Source organism: Gobio gobio (genome assembly GCF_949357685.1).
Source record: "Gobio gobio genome assembly, chromosome: 10".
Taxonomy (NCBI): domain Eukaryota; kingdom Metazoa; phylum Chordata; class Actinopteri; order Cypriniformes; family Gobionidae; genus Gobio; species Gobio gobio.
Window position 1 is genome coordinate 7,788,119 of NC_137116.1, and position 26,233 is coordinate 7,814,351.

The following is a 26,233-nucleotide window of genomic DNA, read 5'->3' on the forward strand; positions in this document are numbered from 1 at the left end:
GGTGGCCTGGTCTGATGAATCACGTTTTCTTTTACATCACGTGGATGGCCGGGTGCGTGTGTGTCGCTTACCTGGGGAACACATGGCACCAGGATGCACTATGGGAAGAAGGCAAGCTGGCGGAGGCAGTGATGCTTTGGACAATGTTCTGCTGGGAAACCTTGTGTCCTGCCATCCATGTGGATGTTACTTTGACAAGTACCACCTACCTAAGCATTGCAGACCATGTACACCGTTTCATGGAAACGGTATTTCCTGGTGGCTGTGGCTCTTTCAGCAGATAATGCGCCTGCCACAAAGCAAAAATGGTTCAGGAATGGTTTGAGGAGCACGAGTTTGAGTTGTTGACTTGGCCTCCAAATTCCCCAGATCTCAATCCAATCGAGCATCTGTGGGATGTTCTGAACAAACAAGTCCGATCCATGGAGGTCCCACCTCGCAACTTACAGGACTTAAAGGATCTGCTGCTAACATTTTGGTGCCAGATACCACAGCACACCTTCAGGGGTCTGGTGGAGTCGATGTCTCAAAGGGTCAGGGCTGTTTTGCCAGCAAAAGGGGGACCAACACAATATTAGGACATTAGGATATTATGCCTGATCAGTGTAAATAGGTACAATACCATTCAAAAGGTTTCGGTAAGATTCTTAAATATTTTTTTTAATGAAAGAAGTCTGCGTTTATATTATCAAAATACAGTAAAATCAATTGTGAAATATTATTCCAGCTGTTTTCTATGTGAATATATAGTAAAGTGTAATTTATTCCTGTGATCAAAGCTGAATTCTCAGCATCATTACTCCAGTCTTCAGTGTCACATGATCCTTCAGAAATCATTCTAATAAGATGATTTGATGCTCAAGAAATATTTATGATTATCAATGTTAAAAAAGCTTCATATTTGTGTGGAAACTGATTTTATTCTTTGATCAACAGAAAGTTTGAAAGAACAGCATTTATTTTAAATAAAAAATACTTTGTCCCACTTAAACATCAATAACAATACAATCACGTTTGATCAATTTAAAGCATTCTTGCTGAATAAAATGACATAAAATCTTACTAATGCCAGAGTTTGGAATGGCAATTTATGTATAATTTATCACTATAGAAACCACTGCAATGTCTTAATTTCACAGCTGTTTCCCAACTTTTTATTAACACCTTCAGATATTTATGAAAACATTTATAAAATCAGGCAATAAGGTGCTCTTTCCATATTTCACTTGATGTTCGCTCAACAACTCACATGGACTTTTATTGTTTATGGTTTTCTTTATATATATATAATTTCAGACATGATAATTGAAGTGATAACGGAACTTAGATCACATTCATGATAAAAATAGCTTGGGATTGTACTCAAGATCATCTCCATCCATTTAAGCAGGTAAAAAAACAATGGCTGCTGCATATACATTTGAAGTGCAAATATGGTTCATTTGTCAACACAAACTGACTAACTAACCCTAACCCTAACCCTAACCTAACCTAACCTAACCTAACCTAACCTAACCTAACCTAACCCTAACCCTAACAATCACAAACTGACTTTCTGTCTGATGGTAGAAAAATCAGTTTATAACCATCCAGTAGTCTCAATTCATTCTTTGTTATTTTTTATAATACATTTTGGACATAAACCCAGCAAACCTTTATTTTTGCAGTTCTATAGCCTGTTTTATCAAGTGCTGTGACACATGGTGAGATATAAATGGGAATGTGTTCTGACCTGGTTTCCCGCAGCCCAGTCGCTGAAGATCAGAAGTAACTGAGCCACAGTCAGAGCCACGATCAGGTTTTTGTGCACCGTAGTCCGGTCTGACTTCGGAACACTAGAGGGAGACAGAGAGCAACAAATAACACAATCCCACTGTACTGCGTTAACAGGTGAGAGCTGCATGTGACTATACAGCTGTATGGTTAGTTTTATTGAGTAATCAAACCTACAAAAAACTCACCCGACAGCCACAAAGAGAATGAGTGTGAAGAGGAGACCACAGAGAGACACACCAGAGCCAATCAAACTGAGGATCTGCAGACCCGCCTCATGCTCAACACTTCTCTACAACACACACAAACGTTTAAGAAAGGGAAATTAAAATGGGCTGACTGAAATTGAAAGTGCGGTTTTTAAATTAATTACACATAAAAATGTTACACATAATTAAGGTATTTATTATGAAATTAAAGAATATCTGATATTTTCTTTTATTAAATGTATACTGGTTTCACTATATTTATTTGATTATATATTATTTCACTTTCATTTTATTGGCTCTTTTAATAATAATAATAAACCCTATTTTATATAGTGCCTATAAAGGGTTAGTTCACCCAAAAATGAAAATAATGTCTTTTATTACTCACCCTCATGCCGTTCCACACCCGTAAGACCTCATCTTCGGAACACAAATGAAGATATTTTTGTTGAAATCCGAAGGCTCAGTGAGGCCTCCATAGAGAGCAAAGCAATTTACACTCTCAAGATCCATTAATGTACTAAAAACATATTTAAAGCAGTCCATGTGAGTACAGTGGTTAAATATTAATTTTATAAAGCGACGATAATATTTTTTGTGCGCCAAAAAAAACTAGATGATGACTGATAACCGATTTCAAAACACTGCTTCATGAAACTTCAGTGGTTCGGAGAGGCAAAGTCACGTGATTTCAACAGTTTGATCCGAACCACTGAATCGACTCGCTGATTCGATACATTCCGAAGCTTCATGAAGCATTGTTTTGAAATCGGTTATCACTACATAAGTCGTTATTTCTGTTTTTTTGCCGCACCAAAAATATTATCGTCGCTTTATAATATTAATATTGAACCACTGTACTCACATGGACTGATTTAAATATGTTTTTAGTACATTAATGGATCTTGAGAGTGTAAATTGCTTTGGTCTCTATGGAGGCCTCACTGAGCCTTCGGATTTCAACAAAAATATCTTCATTTGTGTTCCGAAGATGAACGGAGGTTTTACGGGTGTGGAACGGCATGAGGGTGAGTAATAAATTACATTATTTTCATTTTTGGGAGAACTAACCCTTTAAAAGCAGCTTCTCAAAGATAAATAATACATAAAACAATGAATACAACCAAAATCAGCAAGCAAACGCTAGTCTAATTAAAAATTACGTCTTAATTTGAGTTTAAAAAAATCCTAAAAGGCAATTTTTTTTTGTTCATTTTTGGACAAATTCATGTACAGAAATAAAAAAGGCTGCTACTTTTTATCTCACGGTTCTTTTTCTTTTCCTCAGAATTGCAAGTCTATATTGCCCAATTCGGATTTCATAACTAAAGTTGTGGTCAGAATTATTGGCACCCCTGGTAAATATGATCAAAGATGGCTGTAAAAATAAATCTGCAATGTTTATCTTTTTGATCTTTTATTTAAAAATGCACAAAAATCGAACCTTTCATTGAAGTAAAATTATGAACACATTATGAAATAAATGCTTTTCTCAAAAACGTTTGGATTTTATTGAAATTATTGGCACCCCTAAAGTTTTTTCTCCTGTTCCAAAAGCATTCAATTCCAGTAACTCTGAAGGTCTATGATAACATCATTTTTCAATGCCTTTCCAAACATTTAGGACCTATTATAACAATCTCTGCACTGACTTTAGTTTCTGAAAATATGCTAAAAACTATATTCAAAAGATTGTTGAGCTTCACAAAATAGAAAGTGGCTGCAGGAAAATAGCTAAAGCATTGAAAATCCCCATTTCCACCACCAGGGCAATAATTATGAAGTTTCTAAAGATGTTCTGTGCGTCTATATCGTCCTAATGCACGGTGAGGAGAAGAGTTTGAGTGACCAAAGACTCTCCAAGGATCACAGATGGATAATTGCAGCGATTAGTTGAGTCTTGGGATCAGAAAGCCAAAAAAATTTAGCATGTTTGGGATGCTCTGGATCAACGTATACGACAGTGTGTTCCAGTTCCTGCCAATATCCAGCAGCTTCGCACAGCCATTGAAGAGGAGTGGACCAATATTCCACAGGCCACAATCAACCACCTGATCAACTCTATGCGAAGGAGATGTGTTGCACTGCGTGAGTCAAAATGGTGGTCACAATCAGGCCCGTCGCGACAAGGCAGGCAAACCAAGCAATTGCTTGGGGCCCCAAGACAACGACAGGTTAAGAATAAAATGAAACGACAAACTGTGTGAGCGCCCCATTGATAGTCAATGCAGTAAAGTGCAATGACACTGTTATCGGGATCCCCCTTAAGGGGCCCCTCTCAGTAGTCGCTGACAGCAGCCAGCCAACCACGCGATCTCTGCAGCGGCAAAATACAAAATCTCTTCGGTTTTGAAGCGGAATTTTATGCTTCAGGAAGCCAGAAAAGAAAAAAGAGAAAGGAAGAGGAGGATAAGAAAAAACAAGATAGTGGTATGTGATAAATTACACTGGAAAAAATAGCTCTACTTGTCTTGTACAAAAATGGTGTAAGTTTGCAGCAGGTAGGCTAGCAAAAATATGTTTATGTTAGCTATCGTTACCTGCCTGACGGCAAATGCTGCTTGTAACGAACACTTAGTGCAACTTTTTTTTCGACCAGACGGAATGACTTGACATTGCTATAGCTTTGTAATAGGTTTTGATGAAAGTGGCGTAGCATGCTATATTAACAATTATTATAAACATTATTTAACCAGAAAGAGGCAGAGGAACATTATTTTTTTCATAGCTTATCTTAATGTGCTAGTGTCGGGATATACGGTAGTGACAGTTTGCAAATATGACATTATTTTTATAAGTTACCAATGGATCTTGAACAATTACTTTATTCTGTGGCAATTTTTACACTGTTACATTTTGAAGTACAGTACCAGGACAACCCACATGTTTTACTGGCACTGTTTACATGTTTTACTGGTACTGTTTACATGTTTTACTGGTACTGCCCACATGTTTTACTGGTACTGTTTATTAACTATTTAACAAGGTATTATAGTTATCTGTTGCAAATGTATAATAACCATCCAGATAATGTTTATAGACAGTTTACAAAACAACTAGTAACCCTTAAGTATTCCCAAAGTGTTAGGAATATGGTCCGTCTATCTATGTAAATGTAATGTTTATAGATGTTTAAAAAATGGTTACTTAAAGGTTTACAATTTTTTTTTTAATGATACAGTGGTGTTTTTTGCAAATGTTTTCAAATTTTATGCACAGTATATGCAACAACAGTATTTGCACTGTAAACCTTTTTATTTATATAAAGTGTGGGTGAACTTAAACTGTATGGCTATGCTGTGGTTCCTGTAGGCTTTGCGTGCGGGTGGGGGTGGGGGGTATTGGGGGGGCCTCCATGTTCATTTTGCTTGGGGCCCCCAAATTTCTTCAAACGGCCCTGGTCACACTAGATACTGACTGATTTTTGGACCCGCCCGGACCGCCCCAATACAGTAAAACTGCACATTTTAGAGTGGCCTTTTATTTGTGGCCAGCCTAAGGCACACCTGTGCAATACTCATGCTGTCTAATCAGCATCTTGATATGCCGCACCTGTGAGGTGGATGGATTATCTCGGCAAAGGAGAAGTGCTCACTAACACAGATTTAGACAGATTTGTAATTAATATTTGAGAGAAATAGGCATTTTGTGTACATAGAAAAAGTCTTAAATCTTTGAGTTCAGCTCATGAAAAATGGGGGCAAAAACAAATGTTTCAACACTTGTTTCAACCCATGTTTGGGTCAAATATGGACAAACCCAAACTTTGGTTTAAAATCCAAACATGGGTTGAAACAACCCAGCATTTTTAGAATGTTGCAATTGCACATTTATGTCTCATACACTGTTTGCAGAAATATTAGGCACATTGATTTTCTGATCATATTTTTTTCCAGGCACATTTGACCAATTCCAAACCACAGTAATCCTAATAACTACTATTCATTTAGTATTTAATAATGTATAAATGATATATAATTGTTCATGAAGGCTGAAGATGAAAAACACCTTATATTCAGGTGTGCAGAATTATTAGGCATGTTTAAAATGAGCCAAAAGAGATTTAACTCAGACCATTTTCCAGAGCTGCAACCTACCTGGAGTCTCCAGAAGTGCTTCCAGAATCTGGCAGTACGTTTTGGGAGTTCATTTTTAGTCCATCTTTGCAAAACGGACTTCAGGATGGACGAAAATGAACTCCAAAAACTTACTGCCAGATTCTGCAAGATGAATTCTCAACAGTGGTGCAAGAGGATGTGGTGCTGGTCCTTCAAGAGTCATTCTCAACTTATGTCTATAAAGCCTATTAAAAAAAACTTCTTCATGTATTTTACAACACTTCAGCTTGTGATTCTTATTTAGTGGGGGTCATTTTTTAGGATTCTTTACCTAATTTAAGTCTCTGAGATCCTGACACCTTGCACTTCTGGAGACGCCAGGTTAAGGTTGCAGCTCTGGAAAATGGTGGCGCTGGAGACTAAAGGGTTCCTGATGGTTTCACACTTAATTCTTCACCTTAATTCTTCACTCTTTTGCAGTTAATAGGTGTCTTTTCTCCGCCACATGTTTTTGTCTGACCCTGCTGACCCAACAAGCATTTCACTGTCCGATGGTCATGCCTTAACTGCAATGTCTAGTATTGCATTAGTATTGTATCCTCATGGGCATTTCATAATTTTTTACTTTTCAGTCTGAGTTAAATCTCTTTTTTGGCTCAATTTATCTGTAAAAGGAAGCATGCCTAATAATTCTGCACACCTGAATATAAGGTGTTTTTCATTTCCAGCCTTTGTGAACAATTATATATCACTTATAAATGTTTAAACACAAAATTAATAGTATTTATTCAGTTTAATGTGGTTTGGAATTGGTCAAATGTGCCTGGGAAAAAAAATATGATCAGAAAATCAACGTGCCTAATAATTCTGCACACAGTGTAATCCCGAGAACAAAGTAAGATATGCGGGATATAAACTTGCAACTGCGAGGAGAAAAGTCAGAATTGTCAGATAAAAAGTCACAATTACCTTTTTTATTCTTATCCCGTGGCAAAAATTAGTATCTAGTCCATTTACCAATCTGAAATATTCATTCATCTACCACAGGTACTGCTGATGAAACCTCACCTGAACCTCATAGATCTGTAACAGCAAGGCGAAGTTGGTAGTGTGGTTACAGTAACAGGAAGTGGAATTATTCTGGGAGGAAATAACGGTGCAGCCCTTTGTTGACCAGCCTCCCCCATCTAACCTGAGGTGCCGAGACACAAGACGAAACATCAATAAGAACTCCAGTCAGGAATTAACCAATATAATACATTTAAGTCAATGAAAATGGCTTACATCAGGTCGAAATCCCAGAATGCACAGATAGGGATCAATTTCACTGAACTGTTCTGAAGAGAGAAAAAGAGAAGCCAGAAGTCAGACCTTACAGTCCTAACACACTTCATTCAATCCTGCTCACTTTAAACAGCTCAGTTCACACTGCCGATCAATCGTTTGGGAGCAGAACCATTTGTTTTTTGAAAGAAATTAATCCTTTTATTCAGCAAGGACACATTAAATGGATCAAAAGTGACAGTAAAGACATCAATAATGTTACAAAGGATTCTATTTCAAATAAATGCAGTCTTTTGAACTTTCTGTTCATCAAATAATCCTGACAAATAAAATGTATCACAGTTTCCACAAACATATGAACTGTTGTCAACAATGATAACAATCATAAATGTTTCTTGAGCATCAAATCATCATATTAGAATGATTTATGAAGGATCATGTGACACTGACGACTGGAGTAATGATGCTGAAAATTCAGCTTTGATCACAGGAAAAAAATGACACGTTACTATATATTCACATAGAAAACAGACATTTTAAATTGTAATAATATTTCACAATATTACTGTTTTTCATCAAATAAATGCAGCCTCGGTGAACAGAAGAGACTTATTTCAAAAACATTAAAAAAATCAGAATAAACACTTTATTCTTTCAGTGTCCCTGTTGCACGTCACATGAACTTACTGAGGTAATTACTATAAATTATGCATAATAACATGCAACTAACCCTAAACCAAACCCTGACCCTATAGTAAGTACATCTAGTTAATTATTATTACTCAGTACTTAAACGTATAATTACACTGTGACGATAAAGTGCAACCTAAAAATCTTACAGACCCTAACATTTTGAACAGTAGTGTAGATTTCAGTCTGTATCTCACACAAGGCTAACAAGTGCTATTTAGTCCTATAATGCCCCATTTTACAAGATGTAAATTAAGTCTCTGATGTCCCCAGAGTGTGTAGGTGAAGTTTCAGCTCAAAATACCCACAGATATTTTTTATAGCATGTTAAAATTGTCACTTTTTGAGGGTGAGTAAAAATTTGCCATTTTTGTGTGTGTCCCTTTAAATGCAAATGAGCTCCTTTTCTAGAAGAGGGTGGAGCTTCAAGAGCTCATGTTAGCAGCTCCGATTACCTCAAACAGACACACTGAAAATGACAGAAACTGTTCTGCCTTTTATGTTCAAAGTTGGACAATGATGGAGAGACTCAAGAAGACAGCATGTAGAATGAGACAGGGCGTTTCTGAATGGTTAGTTGATGAATTTATGAGTTAAAGGAACATGCCGACTTTTTGGGACTTTAGCTTATTCACCGTATCCCCCAGAGTTAGATAAGTCCCTACATACCATTCTCATCTCCGTGCGTGCCATAACTCTGTCTGACGCACCCACCGCTAGCCTAGCTTAGCACAAAGACTGGAGTTTCTGAAAATATGCTACAAAACTAAAACTGAGACCTGTTGTTTCCTGTACCTGAATCCTGTGCTGGAGTGTGAAGTGTATGGCAATGCTGACCGGCCGTCCATCTGCCAGCACTGTACTGGAGATGACCGACGAGCCTAAGACGGTTCCCACATACCTGAGACACACAATCACACACTAACATCAGCCATACCACAAACCATTCATGTTGCAATAACACTGAAATAACAAGCAACTCTTTTTGTAGTTATGTCTGACCCATATGTCATTTCTTAAAGCAATTAAAGCTTGAAGTATGGACTCTCTTCACATATCCAGGGTTCTCAGAATCAGAAGAAACTTCAAAAGTTGTGAACAGAAACTACAAGAAATTTTTACCTTACCATTTGCCTCAACAGCGAGATGACTTTCCAAAATAAGAAAAAAAAATTCTACAATTTATTTGGATGGTCCATTTTAGACATTCTACTTACTATAAGTAACTTTGCTACTACATGTCAACTTATTCTACTAACCCTTACCTATAATCTACTAAAACTTGGTTGGTTGAAAAGTTACTTTTAGTTTGTAGAATGTCTAAAGTAGATAATCGAAATAAGTATCGAAAATAATATTGAGAGATTGATTGCGTTGGTCAGAAGAGAGAAAGATGTCAAATTTGCAGTCACTCCGTCAGTCGCTGTGTTACAGACACTAACAGAGTTAAAGGGTTAGTTCACCCAAAAATGAAAATTAGCCCATGATTTACTCACCCTCAAGCCATCAAATTTAAAACTTAAAGTAAAATGTCTAACTTCTGGCGGACCGTCTTCTGTATTCAATTTACGGAAAAAGTGTAGCGCCAGTGTGTATACTTACACTATGTCTGACAACATTGCACACCAGTTACGCCCGTCAGACGCAGCGTAAGCATTTTGAACTGCGAGAGGCGCGGACGCTACACTTTTTCCATAAATTGAATACAGAAGACGGTCCGCTGGAAGTGAGACATTTTACTGCGTTCGTCTGAAAGAAGAATGTCATATACACCTAGGATGGCTTGAGGGTGAGTAAATCATGGGCTAATTTACAGTTTAATTACTGAGTGTTTGTCTTTAATAATGCTTGACATTTATATTAGTTTTGCTGTGGTATTTATAAACCATAGGCAGAAGTTCCTTGTGTAAGTGTTCTTTAGCCTTTTGATTTTTTGTTCATGGTATTCAGCTACAATGAAATATTTTGCAATAAGACTTGGAATAAATGTGAATGATATCTGGGGTTTTTTCTATTTTATTGGAATCGAAATTAGGAATCGATAAGAATCGGAATCGTTAAATTTCAAACGATACCCAACCCTGTTAATAACTGTGGAAATGCATCATCACAGTCTGGGAAACGGGTCCATTACAGTCATGGCATGCATGCTGCGTAAAAAAATGTATTCATTTGACAGGCCTAATTAGAGATTACATCGAGCATGACTTACCTCTGTGATCCGTCACTGACTATGGGAGAAAGGCTAATGTTTTCCCCTCTCTCTGAGAGACACTTGACGGAGCCGTACCATGTGTTCAATACAGTCACCTTTCTGAAGTCTGAACAAGCACAACAAATATACATCAAGGGAAGAACATTGTGAAAGGTTATTTGCAAATGAACATCCATGTTTTTGAAATATTATACAGGATGAAACTTCATCTCCTATCAAACAGGGTTTTAATCATCCCCACCATTGTTATGCAGTTCCTTCAAGTTTTTAGCTGAGACAGAGATGCAGTCACGATTTCCCACATCCAACCCACAAAACGCAGGAAAGTGAGAACCGTTGGACAGAAGCTTCTGTTGGACCTGCAGCTCTGGAACACAATAGCACAGTTTCTGGCTTGACTTTGGTTGAAATGTCACTGCGGTTTGCTCCGTGTGTCTGTGTAACTCACTGATGTTGTGGCTGTGTATCTGCACGCTATCGGTGTCGTCCATCAGCAGAGAGTTCAGGTTGCTCAGCATACGGTCTACAGTCTGGATGACAGCCATCGGCCCCTTCACCACCTACATCAAACACAGGAATATCAAGGTTTCCTTTAAAACTCTTTTTGATGGCAAACCAAATAAACCTAGAAATAACCAACCATAGTTAACTTATTATTAAACGGTATAAACGCAATATCACACTGTAGTGACGATATCTTGGTCTTGTGATATTGCTTAATTATGAAACTAGTTTCAGAATTTTTTTTCTATTTTAACGCAGATTAATTACTGAATCCTTAAAGGGATAGTTCACCCAAAAATGTACTCACCCTCAAGTCATCCTAGATGTATAAGACTTTCTTCTTTCAGACGAACACAATCATTATAGAGAGTTATATTAAATCATTTCCTGGCTCTTCCAAACTTTATAATGGCAGTGAATGGCAGTCCAAAATTTAAAGGCCAAAAAAGTGCATCCATTGTCTGGCTATCACCAGACCAAGCTCAATCTTTTAAGATTGAACATTGGTCTGGGGAGTCTGCTCTGTATTTTTACTGCACAAGAGGCGTGATCAACAGGCATAGTTCAAATGACTCTGTACAAAATTGGACAGTCCTTCAACCAATCAGACCAACGATCCATCGCTTCTCTATCCGTCATCGCGTTAAACCCACCGGCAGGTGGATAAGCCGGTTTGTGATTGGTTCCCGCTAATTTGTAACAGAAGCAGGATAGAAAGATGTACAGGTTTCCAGCCTGAGCTGCAGGGCGAAATCAAATCGCCGGCAGATCGGGCTGGGTTTACCATCCATTATAAAAGTGCTCCACAGGGCTCAGTGGGTTAATAAACAGCAGTTTGGGGTCAATACGATCTTCTATCAGCTTGAATCAGTCGGCCCATTCTCCTCTGACCTCTCCTCTGGCACCAACAACCAAGCCACGCTCAAAATTGCTTAAATCACCTTTCTTTCCCATTCTGACATTCAGTTTGGAGTTCAGGAGATTGTCTTGACCAGGACCACACCCCTAAATGCATTGAAGCAACTGCCATGTGATTGGTTGATTAGATAATTGCATTAATGAGAAATTGAACAGGTGTTCCTAATAATCCTTTAGGTGAGTGTGTATAATAATAATATAAATAAAATGAATAATTCACAAAACATTTGCAAGTTGCTTAAAGAAGGGATCATCAAAATCCCTTCCGTCACCTCTTTGATGCTGTGCCATTTACTGGTGTCATCTTGGCTGATGAGTGAGTCTGCAATGGTGATGAAGCTCTGGCCGAGCTTCTCCGCATCACGCCGGCTCTTATTGGCCGTGCTGGGCAGGTCAGCGGCCCGAGAGAGAACGTGCATCAGAGAGACCATGTCTCTGTCCTCCAGCTGCTTCTGCTCCTTCAGGACAGCCTGCTCAGACGCGTTCAACAGACGGGACACAGAGGTCCAGCTCCGCCCGTCTATACTATCAGAGAGCACAGCGTCTGCAGTCTGAGTGAAACGGGACAAAACAAAAGTTAGATGGGCTTTATATTTATTTTTAAATTACTATAACTTGTTTTACTTTTATAACAGGAACTCTTTGAGGTAACTGTTTTTGGTTATTTGCAATGGCAGATACTGTGTAAGACATTCATGCAAAGAAAGCGCTTTTTAAAGCTGGACTGTACCATGCCGTACTGCATGAGGCACTGCATGAAGGGGCTTGGGTCCGACCTCAGAGATTCTCTCAGCTCTTTCATCTTCAGATAGTGTTCTGAGGATCAGAGAGCCGCACTGTCAGGCCGCGCACAACACTTCAAAACACTCAAACTGTAATCAGCTACAGAAACTCTCACACACACCTTTGCTGCCTCTGCAAATGAAAGGGTATGTGTGTGTGCAGACAGCAGAGCTGTACTGAGGCTGACCGTCAGACCTGCCATTAAAAACCTCACATTCCTCTTCCAGTCTCTGCGTCGTCTTCGGGGACCCTGTGGAAATAAGCATTATATCCACCACAAATAAACAGAAATTCACAAATTACAATTAATTCCCTTTCACATATCAACTGAAACGCCAACAAAAAAAATCATTATATATATATATATATATATATATATATATATATATATATATATATATATATATATATATATATATATGTTCACGTCTTCTTTCACTTCTTACAAATTATATATACACTGATCAGGCATAACATTATGACCTAATATGACCTAATATTGCTTTTGGTCCCCCTCTTGCTGCCAAAACAGCCCTGACCCATCTCCACTACATGGTCTGCAACAATGCTTTGGTAGGTGGTACATGTCAAAGTAACATCCACATGGATGGCAGGACCCAAGGTTTCCCAGCAGAACATTTCCCAAAGCATCACACTGCCTCCGCCGGCTTGCCTTCTTTCCATAGTGCATCCTGGTGCCATTCCCCAGGTAAGCAACACACACGCACCCGGCCATCCACGTGATGTAAAAGAAAACTTGATTCATCAGACCAGGCCACCTTCTCCCATTGCTCCATGGTCCAGTTCTGATGCTCACATACCCACTGTTGGCTTTCAGCAGTGGACAGAGGTCAGGGGTCAGAATTGGCACCCTGACTGGTCTGCGGCTATGCAGCCCCACATGCAACAAGCAAACAGTGATGCGCTGTGTATTGTGAGACCTTTCTATCAGAACCAGCATTAACTTCTTGAGCAATTAGACCTACAGTAGCTCGTCTGTTTGATCGGACCACACAGGCCAGCCTTCGCTCCCCACATGCATCAATGAGCCTTGGCCGCCCATGATCCTGTCACCGGTTCGCCACTATTCCGCCTTGGAGCACTTTTGATAGATACTGACCACTGCAGACCGGGAACACCCCACAAGAGCTGCAGTTTTGGAGATGCTCTGACCCAGTCGTCTAGCCATCACAATTTGGCCCTTGTCAAACTCACTCAAATCCTTACGCTTGCCCATTTTTCCTGAATCTAACACAACAACTTTGAGGACAAAATGTTCACTTGCTGCCTAATATATCCCACCCACTAACAGGTGCCGTAATGAAGAGATAATCAGTTATTGACTTCACCTGTCGGTGGTCATAATGTTATGCCTGATCGGTGTATATATGGGGCCTAAAACTAACTTTTTGGCCACTGCTGCCAATGGCCGGTGACTTCAGAAAATGTAGGGGACATAAATATTTTTTACCGGCCATCAAACTGTTTTTGCAGTAATAACATTTTAGGTACCAGTGAAAATTCACAATTATCTATTCCAACTTCAATACCTGAGCTAAAACTGCTAGCCTAACTAATATACATTTAAAACATTAAAGACAAGTAAAAAGACAGTAGTCAGTAGTAAAACAAAAACAAATAATACAATTAAATGCAAAAGCACAAATAAATACAATATAACAAAGGTACAAATTAAATTTCAGGTAGGTCTGACAGTAGTTGGGATCTCGCTTGAGAGACCAATCCACTTTGAGTGTAACTAAACGAGCCAATGCACATTGGCATGCGAGATTTGCATCTGATGCTCCGCCCTGCAGTGTGGGTATAAATAAGGAATCCTTCGCATATTTGCCTTTCACTTCGAAGTCGAGTAACACAGTAATACAGCTGGGATTGCTCCATATGAGGCTGCTTTAGCACTGGCTGTCCTGAGATGGGCATGGCAGAGCGGGACGCACAGGGTTTCCATCACCCCATATTGTCGCCAAACCTTCAGCCCAGAGCCGGACCCTTCATTTCTATGGGCAGGAGTTCCCCCTAGAACAAGTGTCCAGACATGCTATTGGTCTGCACGGATGCCTCTGCCACCGGGTGGGGAGCCATGAACAACGGGCATGCAGGTATTTGGCACATCAACTGCCTCGAGTTGCTAGCAGTATGTCTTGTGCTAGGCCGCCTCAAAGAGCCGCTACATGGCAAGCACCTTTGAAATTTGGACCTCTAGAAGTGGAGGACATAGGTGGTCTACCCCAAGCAGTGGTAGACACCATCACATCAGCTAAAGCCCCCTCTACGAGACGCCTCTATGCGTTGAGGTGGAACCTATTCATTGAGATGTACTCTAACCACCGGGAAAACCCCTGGAGATGCCCGGTCAGGATTGTGCTTTCCTTCCTGCAGCATGGGTTGGAGCCAAGGCTGTCTCCCTCCACCCTGAAAGTGTATGTTGCCGCTACTGCTGCACATCACAATGCAGTTAAAGGCAAATCTATAGAAAAACACGACCTGATCATCAGGTTCCTGAGGGGGGCTAGAAGGTTAAATCCTCCTCGCCCTCACACTATACCCTCTTGGAACTTGCCTCTGGTGCTTATGGCACTTCAGAGACCACTCTTCAAACCGCTACAGTCAGCCGAGTTAATTAATCCAGGGACCTGGTAGTGAACCTGCAAGCGCTGCCCCTGGAGGAGGCAGACCCAGCCCTACCTTTGCTCGGTCCCATACACACTTTGCGCCGGTACGTGGACCGAATGCAGAGCTTCATGACCTCAGACCAGCTCTTGGCCAGCAGGAAAAGGCTGTCTCCAAGCAGAGATTAGCCCACTGGATAGTGGATGCTATTGTCTTGGCATACCAATCCCAAGACGTGCCTTTCCTGTTTGAGTTGAGAGCTCACTCTACTAGAAGTGTTGAGCCGGTATCTTCCTGTGTAATCGGACCAAGTTGCCAGTAGTCCTCCTATGGACCGGATATGTGTGTGCTTATTTTGCTCCAGTAGAGTTCCCCGCTAGGCAAACCCTGTTTAGTTCCTCTATTACCCTCGGGAGTCGGACGTGGCAGAGCGTCAGATGCCAGCCCTAACACTCGTATGCACTGGTGGAACCTGTGCAAGGCTGGGTATCCATATGTTGTGATCCCTGTGGCAATCCCATATGTGTATCGGCTAGGCCGTGTCTTTCCCTGGGCAGAGTCCGCTCTGCCATCTCTGCCGGTGTTGTCTCCTCCCTTAACAGAGCCACCCCAGAGACATTCCACAGTGTTTCCCACACATAGAATAATTTGTGGCGGTGCGCAACAGAATCAACACCGGCCGCCACATATTGTGCGTTGTTATTCACGCTATTTAAAATACACATTAATTCTCTCTCTCTCTCTCTCTCTCTCACTCTCTCTCTCTCACACACACACACACACACACACACACACACACACACACACACACACACACACACACACACACACACACACACACACACACACACACACACACACACACACACACACACACACACACACACACACACAGTGCGTTCCATTCGACCGTAAAAGTCAGGATTGCAATCTCTCAAGCATTTGGAGCATTCAGGCTCTGTCTCACGCTCTCACTCTGCCGAAGTAAATCTCACGCCAAACTGCCAAACCTGCTTTTGATATGAAAGTCTAAGATTTTAAAATTTAATACGAAATTCAAACAATAAATAGTGCTTTGGCGCTAATGTGGCATAACAGTTAAGTCAGAGGCGTTGAAAAACAGAGTTGCGACATGCTCTCATCTCCCAGCGGTGCGCACGTCACGTGGTTCACGGAGCGCTCAGTAGTTCTAAACAAACCAGCGCTCTGTCAATGAATGGCATAGTGCATTGATTATGTGCATTGTGCATCATGTGCATTGATTATAACGTCAACTATATTTTCAGTATCATTGATGAAGATGAAACATTGTTAACATTAATGTTAATGTTTTTTCTTAGATTTAGCCCTCAGGTATTCCTTACTCACACTCATTGGTTGTCAAATGTGACCATACACCTTAACTATTTTTCAACTAAATAAATGTTCTATATTTTAGTTTAATATTTACAGTGACATGATAAACACTGGATTTCTTTAAATGTGAAATTTTAAAACCTTAATAACTTACATCCTAATATTTCTAATGATACTTAGATAAGCACACACAGGTGAATATTAATGAATGTTTTAGTAGGGATCCCAATTCGTCAGTTTACTTTCCCGGCATGACGTCAAGAATGACCGACTTAAAAGGGAATGTCTCAGTTACGTATGTAACCCTCGTTCCCTGAACAGAGACGCCTTGCCCCGTCGCCAGTCGCTGTACCCCCGTTGAGCGGCCAGGTCACCGGCTCGGCTCCTCAGCGAAAACCAAATATGCGATGCATTCCTTATTAAAGTTATTCAGTCAAGAGCAGCGAGTGATTTTTTTCCCTTGTCTTTTGTTGTTTGATTAACATTAAAAACACAGACAGCAGGAGGAATATTAGGCTTTACTTTAAGAGCGAATGTACAGATCCAATAAACTGATACTGACACACATACGTTTACTGTTTACGTTAAATTAAGACTAACTGGTTACTAGGATACGCGCTATTTTTGATAGTTAACAAAAAAATTATAATAAATTATAAATTTATATAATGAATATAATTCAAAGTAGACATTTAGAGCTACAGGACAATTAGTAATGTATTACATAGCAAATATGATAGTAACAAAAACATAACTTTTTAGGCAAAATAAGTATATTTTAAATATGCATTAAATGTATTAAACATTACAAATAAAAACTATATTTATTTTTAAATAGTACATTAAAGTATGCTTACCTGGACAGTTGAGTGTTGCAGACACATTCTGCACGGAGTGATGGACAGTGAGGCTCCAGTCCCGCCATCTGAATAAGGCTTTGTGATTGGTCAGCTGTGAGCAGGTGTTCAGTGCCTGCACCTGTTTTAACTCCAGAGCTTCACCCCAAATGTTCAGGTCAGTCAAGTTTCCAACAAACGGCTCCGTGAACGTTCCACCAAAGGTATCCTGGTCTTGCCCCAATATAAATATCCCGTCTCCGTATATGTCATTTGCCTTTTCCCGAGCTTTCCCTTGCCCAGAATCTCCCTTTTGTCCATCCACATAAATTGCCCAAAATCCATCACTTGAGCGCCACGTGACACAAACATGGTGCCAGCCTTTATCAATGGGTAGCTCGGCTTTGTATGGATGATGTTGTCCTTGAATAAGAAGTGCTAGGCGAACCTTTCTGTTGGCATGATTCCGCTTGGACTCGTCTATCTGTCCGCGCAGCTGGAACTCGTTGATAAAAACGCTAGCTGCATACGAGAACACTGTGGACACGTTCTCGTGCCGCGGGTCCCACTGCACGCGCATGCAAACGCTCACCGCAGACAGTGGCGGGAATGATGCGTTCACAGCGGCATAGCCGTCGTTAGACTTGAAAGATAAACCTGGGAGGACCGTTTCTGTGAAGGTTCAGAGATTTCATTAGACACTGATTAAGACTTTTTGTTTTCAACGGTAAAAGATTGTCCTACTTTCTTTCCCTCCTGAAGGACAAAAAACCCATAAATAAGCCTAACCCAGGTAAAAATAAATACATAAAATATATATGTGTGTGTTCTAAGAACATTTAGCTAATGCAAACTTTCTTTCTGAAAGGTTTCCAAACGTCCTGTTTTTTAAATGTTTAAATGGCCCGCATGGTCTAAAAGGGTTGTCCCTCTTCTCTTAATTAATGAGTCATGGATGTGTTTTGACCATAATGTGCAATAAACCAACCAGTCTCAACTCCAGTGTTAATTTTGACAGCAAATTTTGATGTAGCTTTAGTCCTAGGTCTTTTGACTAAAATACCATTTAGTTTTAGTCATATTTTAGTCACCTGAATTGTTTTTAGTTTTAGTCGACTAAATATCATACGATTTTAGTCGACTAAAGCCACGTTTCCACTGCAGGAACTTTCCCCAGGAACTAGAAACTTTGGGGTGGTACTCTGTGTGTTTTTGACCGCAGGAACCAGGGTCTAAATGAAGTTCCGGGTAAATATTTCCCCCTCCAAACGGCCCTGCTCCCGGGGTGGTACTTTTTCAAAGTTCGGGAACTTTCGGGGGTGGGACTTGGGCGCTGAACATGCTGAATGGTTGAACTCACGCCGCATTTTATTTCAACCGGCAGTTTTAAAAGTCTTTTACATGGTTCGTTCGTTCTGCGTTCAGTAAATATCAGTCTTGCTCTTTTCTGTCTGATGGCGCGCGTTCGTCTCAACAATCTCACAGTCAATGTCCGTAATAGCTGATAATAACATACGTTGTCTTATTTTAAATCTAGCTTTACGAGCTTTCAGAATACGCTTTAGTATCCGTGCTCGTCTCTTTTCCGCCGTTTTGTAAATGACCTCTTTATTAAACCAATACATAACTACCAAAAGCAGCGCTGCTTGCATCTCCTCGTTATTGTTGCAGACAGTATCGCGCAAAAATTATTACTGTCCGTCGCTGACTGGGAGGAGCAGCCGCGCGCAGTCCTACATCACCGGACTAATTTGCCTAATCTTCACGGTACTTTAGACCGCAGTGGAAACGCAGACAGTAGCAGGTCTGGGGGGAAAAAATTTCCTGTAAAAAAAGTTCCTGGTACAAATTGTTCCGGGTAATTTTGGTGGAAACGCGGCTTAGATCTACAGTAGATTTGGTCGACTAAAATCTAATGAGTTTAGTTAAATTGTAATGCATTCATTGAGCATTTAAGCATTACATAACCGACTATTACTTGAATACATGTCAAAACTGACATTTTGATTTTGACATTGTGTTTTGACCGTTCAAGCGCAAATATACACGAAAGAGAGCTCAGAAAGCTGTTTTTTAAAGACATCTATATAGATTGTCTCATTTTGTAATTATGTTTTAGTTAGTATATCAGGTTAAGCTTAAAGGATTAGTTCACTTTCAAATAAACTTTTGCTCATAATTTACTCACCCCCTTGTCATCCAAGATATCCATGTCTTTCTGTCTTCAGTCGAAAAGAAATGAAGATTTTTGATGAAAACATTTCAGGATCTTTGTCCATATAATGGAAGTCAATAGACCCCAAACGGTTCAAGGTCCAAATGAGAGGTTCAGTACAGCTTCAAAAGGGCTTTAAACCACATCAAACAGTACCAGACGATCAATAAGGGTCTTATCTAGCGAAACGATCGGCCATGTTTTTTTTAAATAAATGAAGTTTAAGTTTTACAAGCACAAATGCTCGCCTTGCTCTGTTCAGTGATGATGCGTGCTCGTGACGTCACGTAAAACGCAATTACGTTGAATGCATATTACTATATAAACATCGTCATTATTCACCAGCATTAGTTCATAAACACCATCGGTTCATGAACCGCTCTGAAGTACAGTTTCTTGAGCCTGTAGAACGCGCAACAGCGCCATATTTCCCCGCAGAAATTAAAATGTGTTACAATTCAAATGTGCGCATTATTGACTGGATCTCTTCCCCAATCGTCCCTCCCTAACATTTCCGTCTCATTTTTATTTGTTGACGAATAAAAGTAGATTTTCGTCATAGTTTTTGTCATCCAAAACTCGTTTTTATTTTGTTACCGTCTCTTTTTTGTCAGTGAAAAAAGGTTGTTGGGAATTTTACTTTTGAACATTCTGAAACATTTAAAAACATTAGATTACCGACCTTTCAGGAAGAAAAAAAAACATCCCATGTAGGATGTATAAATAATGTTTTTGTTCTAATGTTTTGAGAACATTATTAAAGACCACATAACTTTGAAAGAACATTCTAGCAGCATTAATGGAAGAACGTTTGTTCATAACTTTGAAAGAACCTGTTCATTCCCTTGTGGAAGCTGGTCATAGAAAACCAAACTTACTTTGTTCAGGAAGATGGGTTGTCGGGTTCTGACTTTTGTTGGCTCCAAACCAAACGGGGCTCTTGAGGTTGGATTTCGAGAGTAACTGCTGGGCTCCCTCCTCGTCCTCTTTGACCCCTGACGTTGTGAGGGCACTGGACTGACCACGGCAGTATTGCAGAGCTTGTTCGAAACTGAATGATGTGTTCACAAGCTGGTACACGGCATCATTCTGGAGCAGAAGGTTAGAGTCTGGCACATCTGCACAGGTTGAGATGGTGTGAAGGAAAGTCAGCTGGGTAATTCTTATTGATAACTAGCCTTTGCCTTTCGAAGGCCCATTTATTGACAATATTGGGCCCTATTTTAACAATCTAAGCGTATGGTCTGGCGTGTCCGAATTGGCTTTTGCTAGTTTAACGATGGAAAAAAAACAGGGCGCCCCCGGCACATGGTCCAAAAGGGTTGTCTCTAGTCTCTTAATGAGTCATCGTTTTATGCATAACGTGCAATAAACCAATCAGAGTCTCATCTCCCATTCCCTTTAAAAGCCAGTTGCGCTCACACCATGGCGGATTCACTATTTACATCAAGGAATTTGCGAGCGGAAATATTACCGATAGACAGTACATATTTACATATTACTAACGCCCCCTTTAAATAACACAAAAAATACTTATTGACTTTAGACCAGGTTTGTGTTGGTCAATGGAGCAGTCAATTTCAGTTCCTCAAAATAGCAACGTGCTAACAATCGGTCTGAACACACCTGGTTTTCAGACCAGCACGCCCATGGGCGAACAGATGGCGCCAGTGCATTTGATATTTAAACAACGTGGCACGTGAAAATGATAACTACGTTGGGCTGAAACTAGCAAAAAACACTTGCGCCGTGCCTGGCGTCGCATTGCGCCGGGTGTATGATAGACCCTTTGTGTCTAAAATGCAAGTTACCTAATAGCCTATTAACAAATTGTTTACTGAATTGTTGCATAAAATCAATAATCACATTAGCAAATGTGCTGATGATATTCAGGAAAAAAGCATCCTTGGCCAGAGGAGAACTGGCACCCCGACTGAGCCTGGTTTCTCCCAAGGTTTATTTTTCTCCATTGGGTCACCTAATGGGGTTTTGGTTTCCTTGCCACTGTTGCCTGTGGCTTGGCTTGCTCAGTTGGGGACACTAAAGTTTCAACTAAATATCGAAATAAATCTAATTATTAAACTAAATTAACCATATAAACTAAATTACTGATCTAATGCCCACATTGTCACTGTATGATAATTGAAATGAGCTAGATGACATCACCGTTTTCTACGGAACGGCTATACGGCTGAATAAAATTGTTGCATTATTTTCCTGTTTAACACTGTGAATCTTCTTTGAAACAATCTGCATTGTTAAAAGCGCTATATAAATAAAGTTGACTTGACTCGTGTGATATCACTTATAAATATTAAAAACAAGAACTTAGAACTTTTTTTGCATCATTTCTTGGATTTTGGAAGCATTTATATTAATTTTGGTGGCATATTTGCCCCAAGCCCCCATTCATTTCCAACCTCTTTTTCAAGTGCATGCTGAGGACTCTTCTGTTGCAAGGCCTGATTCAAGTGAAACGGGTGAAACATAGTAAAGGCCACTACTGTTGATAAACCTGCTCAGATTTCAGGTACTAGATATTATGCGTTTCTGGTTTACTTCCCAATGGTCACATATTAATGCATACGATAATACAGTGGATTAAATTATAATGGTTTTTGAGCTCTGCCAGGATCTGTGTTAATAATGTTACCCTTGGTTTTGCTTGCTTGTAGCTGTGCTTTCATGTGTCTAATACCAACCAACATTAAACAAAACAAATTTATTTCCCTGATAAGCTATATCAAAATTGCATGGTAGATTTATAAATGTTAAAAATTATTGTAATTTCAACTGCAAAAATGCTACTGTAACCACCTGTTAAATAATTAACAGTATGTTCTTGTACTACATGGGAAAAGAACTGTAGATCTAACCTTTCTTATCATGTAATTGTACAGTAAAATACTGTTTAAAATGTAATAAATGCTGTTAATGTGTTTTTGGAAGTAAAAAAACAACAATAATCTTATTTACAGTGAAATGCCGTAAACTCACATTCCCAGAATTCTCAGTGTGACACTTCACATTTGATGTTTTATCTTTTTTTTTATGGTTTAAAAAAAATCTGGAAATTACAGATTTAAATTTGACACAGGTTGTTCACGAAATTGTTAACTCTACGGTTCCTGCTTCTTCTTTTTTTCAACTGTATTTTTACAGAATTATTCTGGCAACCACAGCTGCAATTCATTTATGTATTCATTTATTTTTTTACAGTGCAACGAAAAAATGTTATAAAATAAAATAAATAAATTAGATTAGATTAGATTCAACTTTATTGTCATTACACAAGTACAAGTACAAGGCAACGAAATGCAGTTTAGGTCTAACCAGAAGTGCAATAGCAGCAAGTGCAGGATATACAACGTTTGCATAAGTGCAGGACATGGATATGTACTGAGTATATATAAATATGTCTATAAATAGAGAGATGGTTATTACTATAAACAGAATTTACAGGTGAATATGTACAGTGAATAATATACAGATGGTTAATACTATAAACAGAATTTACAGGTGGATATGTACTATGAATATAATATAATATACAGATGGCTATTACTATAAACAGAATTTTACAGATAGAGGTATACAATGATATGTTAGGCTAAAATTAGGAATATGGCAGTGGATTAAGGTAGTGCAATAAATTATGGACAGAAGCTATCCGAAAAAAAGTGTAAAAGTGCAGTGGAAGTGATTGCATATTACAGTTAGAAGTACGGTGCAAAATACAAATGTAAACAGTAGGTACTGTAAATAACAGTCGGCAGTGCAAATGAGCATAATACAGTTACGGTGTGGTAGTGCAAAATGAATAAGTAAACAGTTGTTACTGTAATAAAGAGTCGGTAGTGCAAATAACAAAGTGAAGGCGGATGTGAGGTAGGAGAGTTATCAGTATATGAGGGGAGTGGACTGCAAATATATATATTATTAATAGTATTATATTAAATGGAACAGAGAAGAAGAGAAGAAGAAGCAGGAACCGTAGAGTTAACAATTTCATAGCTTTCCTATAGCTCAAACAGTAGAGCATGGCGCTAGCAACGCCAAGGTCATGGGTTCGATTCCCAGGGAAAGCAAGAATTGACAAAATGTAAAATGTGTACCTTGAATGCAATGTAAGTCGCTTTGGATAAAAGCGTCTGCCAAATGCATAAATGTAAATGTAAATGGAACAGTTTGGTGAACCTATAAACTAAATATAAAATAAAGTTTGCACATGTGATTTGTAACCTTTTTGAAACATCATGATTTTATGGATCATAATATAGTGAGAATATAGAGCTCACACTCAAAGATGAAAAACACTTCAATTTTATATAGAGGCCCAAACTGAGCAAAAATATGCGATTTGTTGCAGATGCTGATATTTGGTTCTGATGCTTGTAATGTATATCAATGAGATCTTGGTAACACTTTACAATAAGGTTTCATTAGTTAACATTAAGTTCATTAGTTTACATGAACCAATAATGAACTGCACTTCTAAAGCATTTATTAATCTTAATGTTAATTTCAACATTTACTAAAACATTATTCAAATCAAAAGTTGTATGTGTTAACATTAGTTAATGCACTGTGAACTAACATGAACAAACAATGAACAGCTGATTTTTATTAACTAACATTAAAGGTCCCATGGCATGGCATTTTTCTATTATTTTATAATGTTTCCTGAGGTGTACTTATATTGTTAGTATGACTTTTACATCATAAAATGTCATAATTTAGAAATAAAAGGCATTTTTTCAATACTGCTGTTTGCTCTGTGGCTGAATGCCCTGCTTCAAGAGGCGTGTCTGCTGTGAGACTTCAGTAAAAACGCCCACTGTTGTGATTGGCTGACATCATTGCATTTTAAATGAGCGGAGGGGGCGTGGTTTAACTTGGTCTACGAGGCACGAGCAGGCACGAGCTGCTGCCAGAGAGACGGATGGACCTGAGTTCACTTTACATCAGTTCTCAGCATGTCTGAACTGTTGTAGTTACAGCATATACTTCAGGTTATTAGTCTATTTCTAGTCGGAGGGACTGTCACTCATGTCAGAAAGTTAGTAACTTTAGTAAATTATGGATCAGCGCTGACTGGAGACGTGAACCGTTTAGAACGATTCAGTCCGATTTGGTGAACTGACTCGGTTCACTAAAAAGAACTGGTTCAAAAGAAAGATCGTTCGCGAACCGGACAGCACTAATGTACCAGAGACGGAGCTCAGCGATTGCTAACAAAGTTATTTATAGTAACTACTGAGTTATGAGAGCGCTGTCAGTCAGCGCGAGTTTATTGTGTTTGTATTTGAGAGTTCTGAATAAACACGAGTCCCAGTCACGCCGAGTCCGTCTTCATCATTATTACCAACTTTGTAACACATGCAAAGTACCATTACAGCTGTCGAGATGAACGAGTTAAAAGTAAGTGTTGATAATAGCATTATTTTTAAAATAAAATAAAAGCGTCAGTGACGCGCGTTGAGTACACAGCGCAAACAAAGACACAACAGCAGTAATCGAATGTAATCCAGTTTATTGTGGGGCTAGGCTGGCTAGCCCGGATATGCTCACGCTTACCCCCCTTCTGCTTAATCTCACGCCGCGTTTGGTGCCTCCGCTGTGGGCCAGATGCAGTACTGGGGGTCGGGGATGTTGAAGGCCACCGGCCAGTGCAGCCCGAGCTTCGGCGTGTGTGAGGCCGATGTTGAGCAGAAACGACTGTATGCACATTTTAGAACCGATAGACGCAACGAGGACGTACAAAAACACTGACTCACAAGATAGAAAACACGAAAACACCGTTCTGTCTGGAGAGAGAGAAGCCGCATTGTGTGCACGAATAATAAATAATTAGCTACACATCAGAAATTACTGATCACAGATCAGAAGGAACTGAAAAAAGACTTCTGTTTTCATTTGTACATCCAAACACTGAGAAACTGCCAGCATTCACTCGTTCACAAGTAATGATCTCTCGAGCGTTTGCATGGGCGTGCCAGATTCTCTGGGTGGAGGAAAGGGAGGTAACCGTTCCTGCTTGAACGTCAAACCAGGAGAATTCAGGATTGGCTCGTCTGGCCTGTCATTTTCTCAAAGGCAGAGAGAGACAGCCAGAACTCGGGTTTACACCGATCAACATTTCTATCCACTTGGGGACAATATTCAGGCTAGGGGAACTCATATTAATGTTGAAATACCTCATAAAATGAAAATTTCATGCCATGGGACCTTTAAAGAAGATTAAAAAATACTGTAACAAATGTACTGCTCATAGTTAGTTCATGTTAGTTAACACATCAACTAATGTTAACTAATGTAAACTAATGATTTTCATAACAGTATAGCAGATAATTACGTAAAATGCATTTAAATATCAGTCATCTCTCTGTATCTGCCAATATGTCTTAAAATACATTTCAAATGCTTAATTTTGTGATCAAAGCTCAAAACATTTAATGCAATGCAATACAATACAATGATGATTCAGAGATGAACACATAAACCTTCCTCAAAAGCCTGACGATCATATTTCATACTCACATTTAAACATGATGTACGGATAATCAAAAAAACCCGAGTTGCTTCAGTTCATGTGTCATCTTGAAATATTACTAGCAATATCAAAGTTATTCTTTTGCGTTTGATTTATAATAATGAGTAATAATTACTTGATAAAAGGTCTAAACTATTAATCGAGTGCAACAAAGCAAAGTGTTGATCATTTAGAATCACTTTGATACAAGGCCTTCATGTATCAAATA

The 26,233-nt window shown here is 39.3% G+C and overlaps 1 protein-coding gene across 1 annotated transcript in view; it reads right to left on the reverse strand.

The window, feature by feature from the left end:
• adgrd2 (adhesion G protein-coupled receptor D2) overlaps window positions 1-26,233 on the reverse strand; it is a 48,087-nt gene that overhangs the window by 20,921 nt on the left and 933 nt on the right. The window contains exons 4-16 of the mRNA XM_079827180.1: window positions 20,351-20,590; window positions 17,279-17,929; window positions 12,556-12,684; window positions 12,382-12,467; window positions 11,924-12,202; window positions 10,678-10,789; window positions 10,471-10,596; window positions 10,227-10,335; window positions 8,810-8,915; window positions 7,325-7,377; window positions 7,109-7,232; window positions 1,962-2,065; window positions 1,733-1,835 (exon numbers count right to left, since the gene is read on the reverse strand). Of these exons, the coding sequence (XP_079683306.1) occupies window positions 1,733-1,835; window positions 1,962-2,065; window positions 7,109-7,232; window positions 7,325-7,377; window positions 8,810-8,915; window positions 10,227-10,335; window positions 10,471-10,596; window positions 10,678-10,789; window positions 11,924-12,202; window positions 12,382-12,467; window positions 12,556-12,684; window positions 17,279-17,929; window positions 20,351-20,590 (2,222 nt within the window). The remainder of the gene's footprint in view (window positions 1-1,732; window positions 1,836-1,961; window positions 2,066-7,108; window positions 7,233-7,324; window positions 7,378-8,809; window positions 8,916-10,226; window positions 10,336-10,470; window positions 10,597-10,677; window positions 10,790-11,923; window positions 12,203-12,381; window positions 12,468-12,555; window positions 12,685-17,278; window positions 17,930-20,350; window positions 20,591-26,233) is intronic.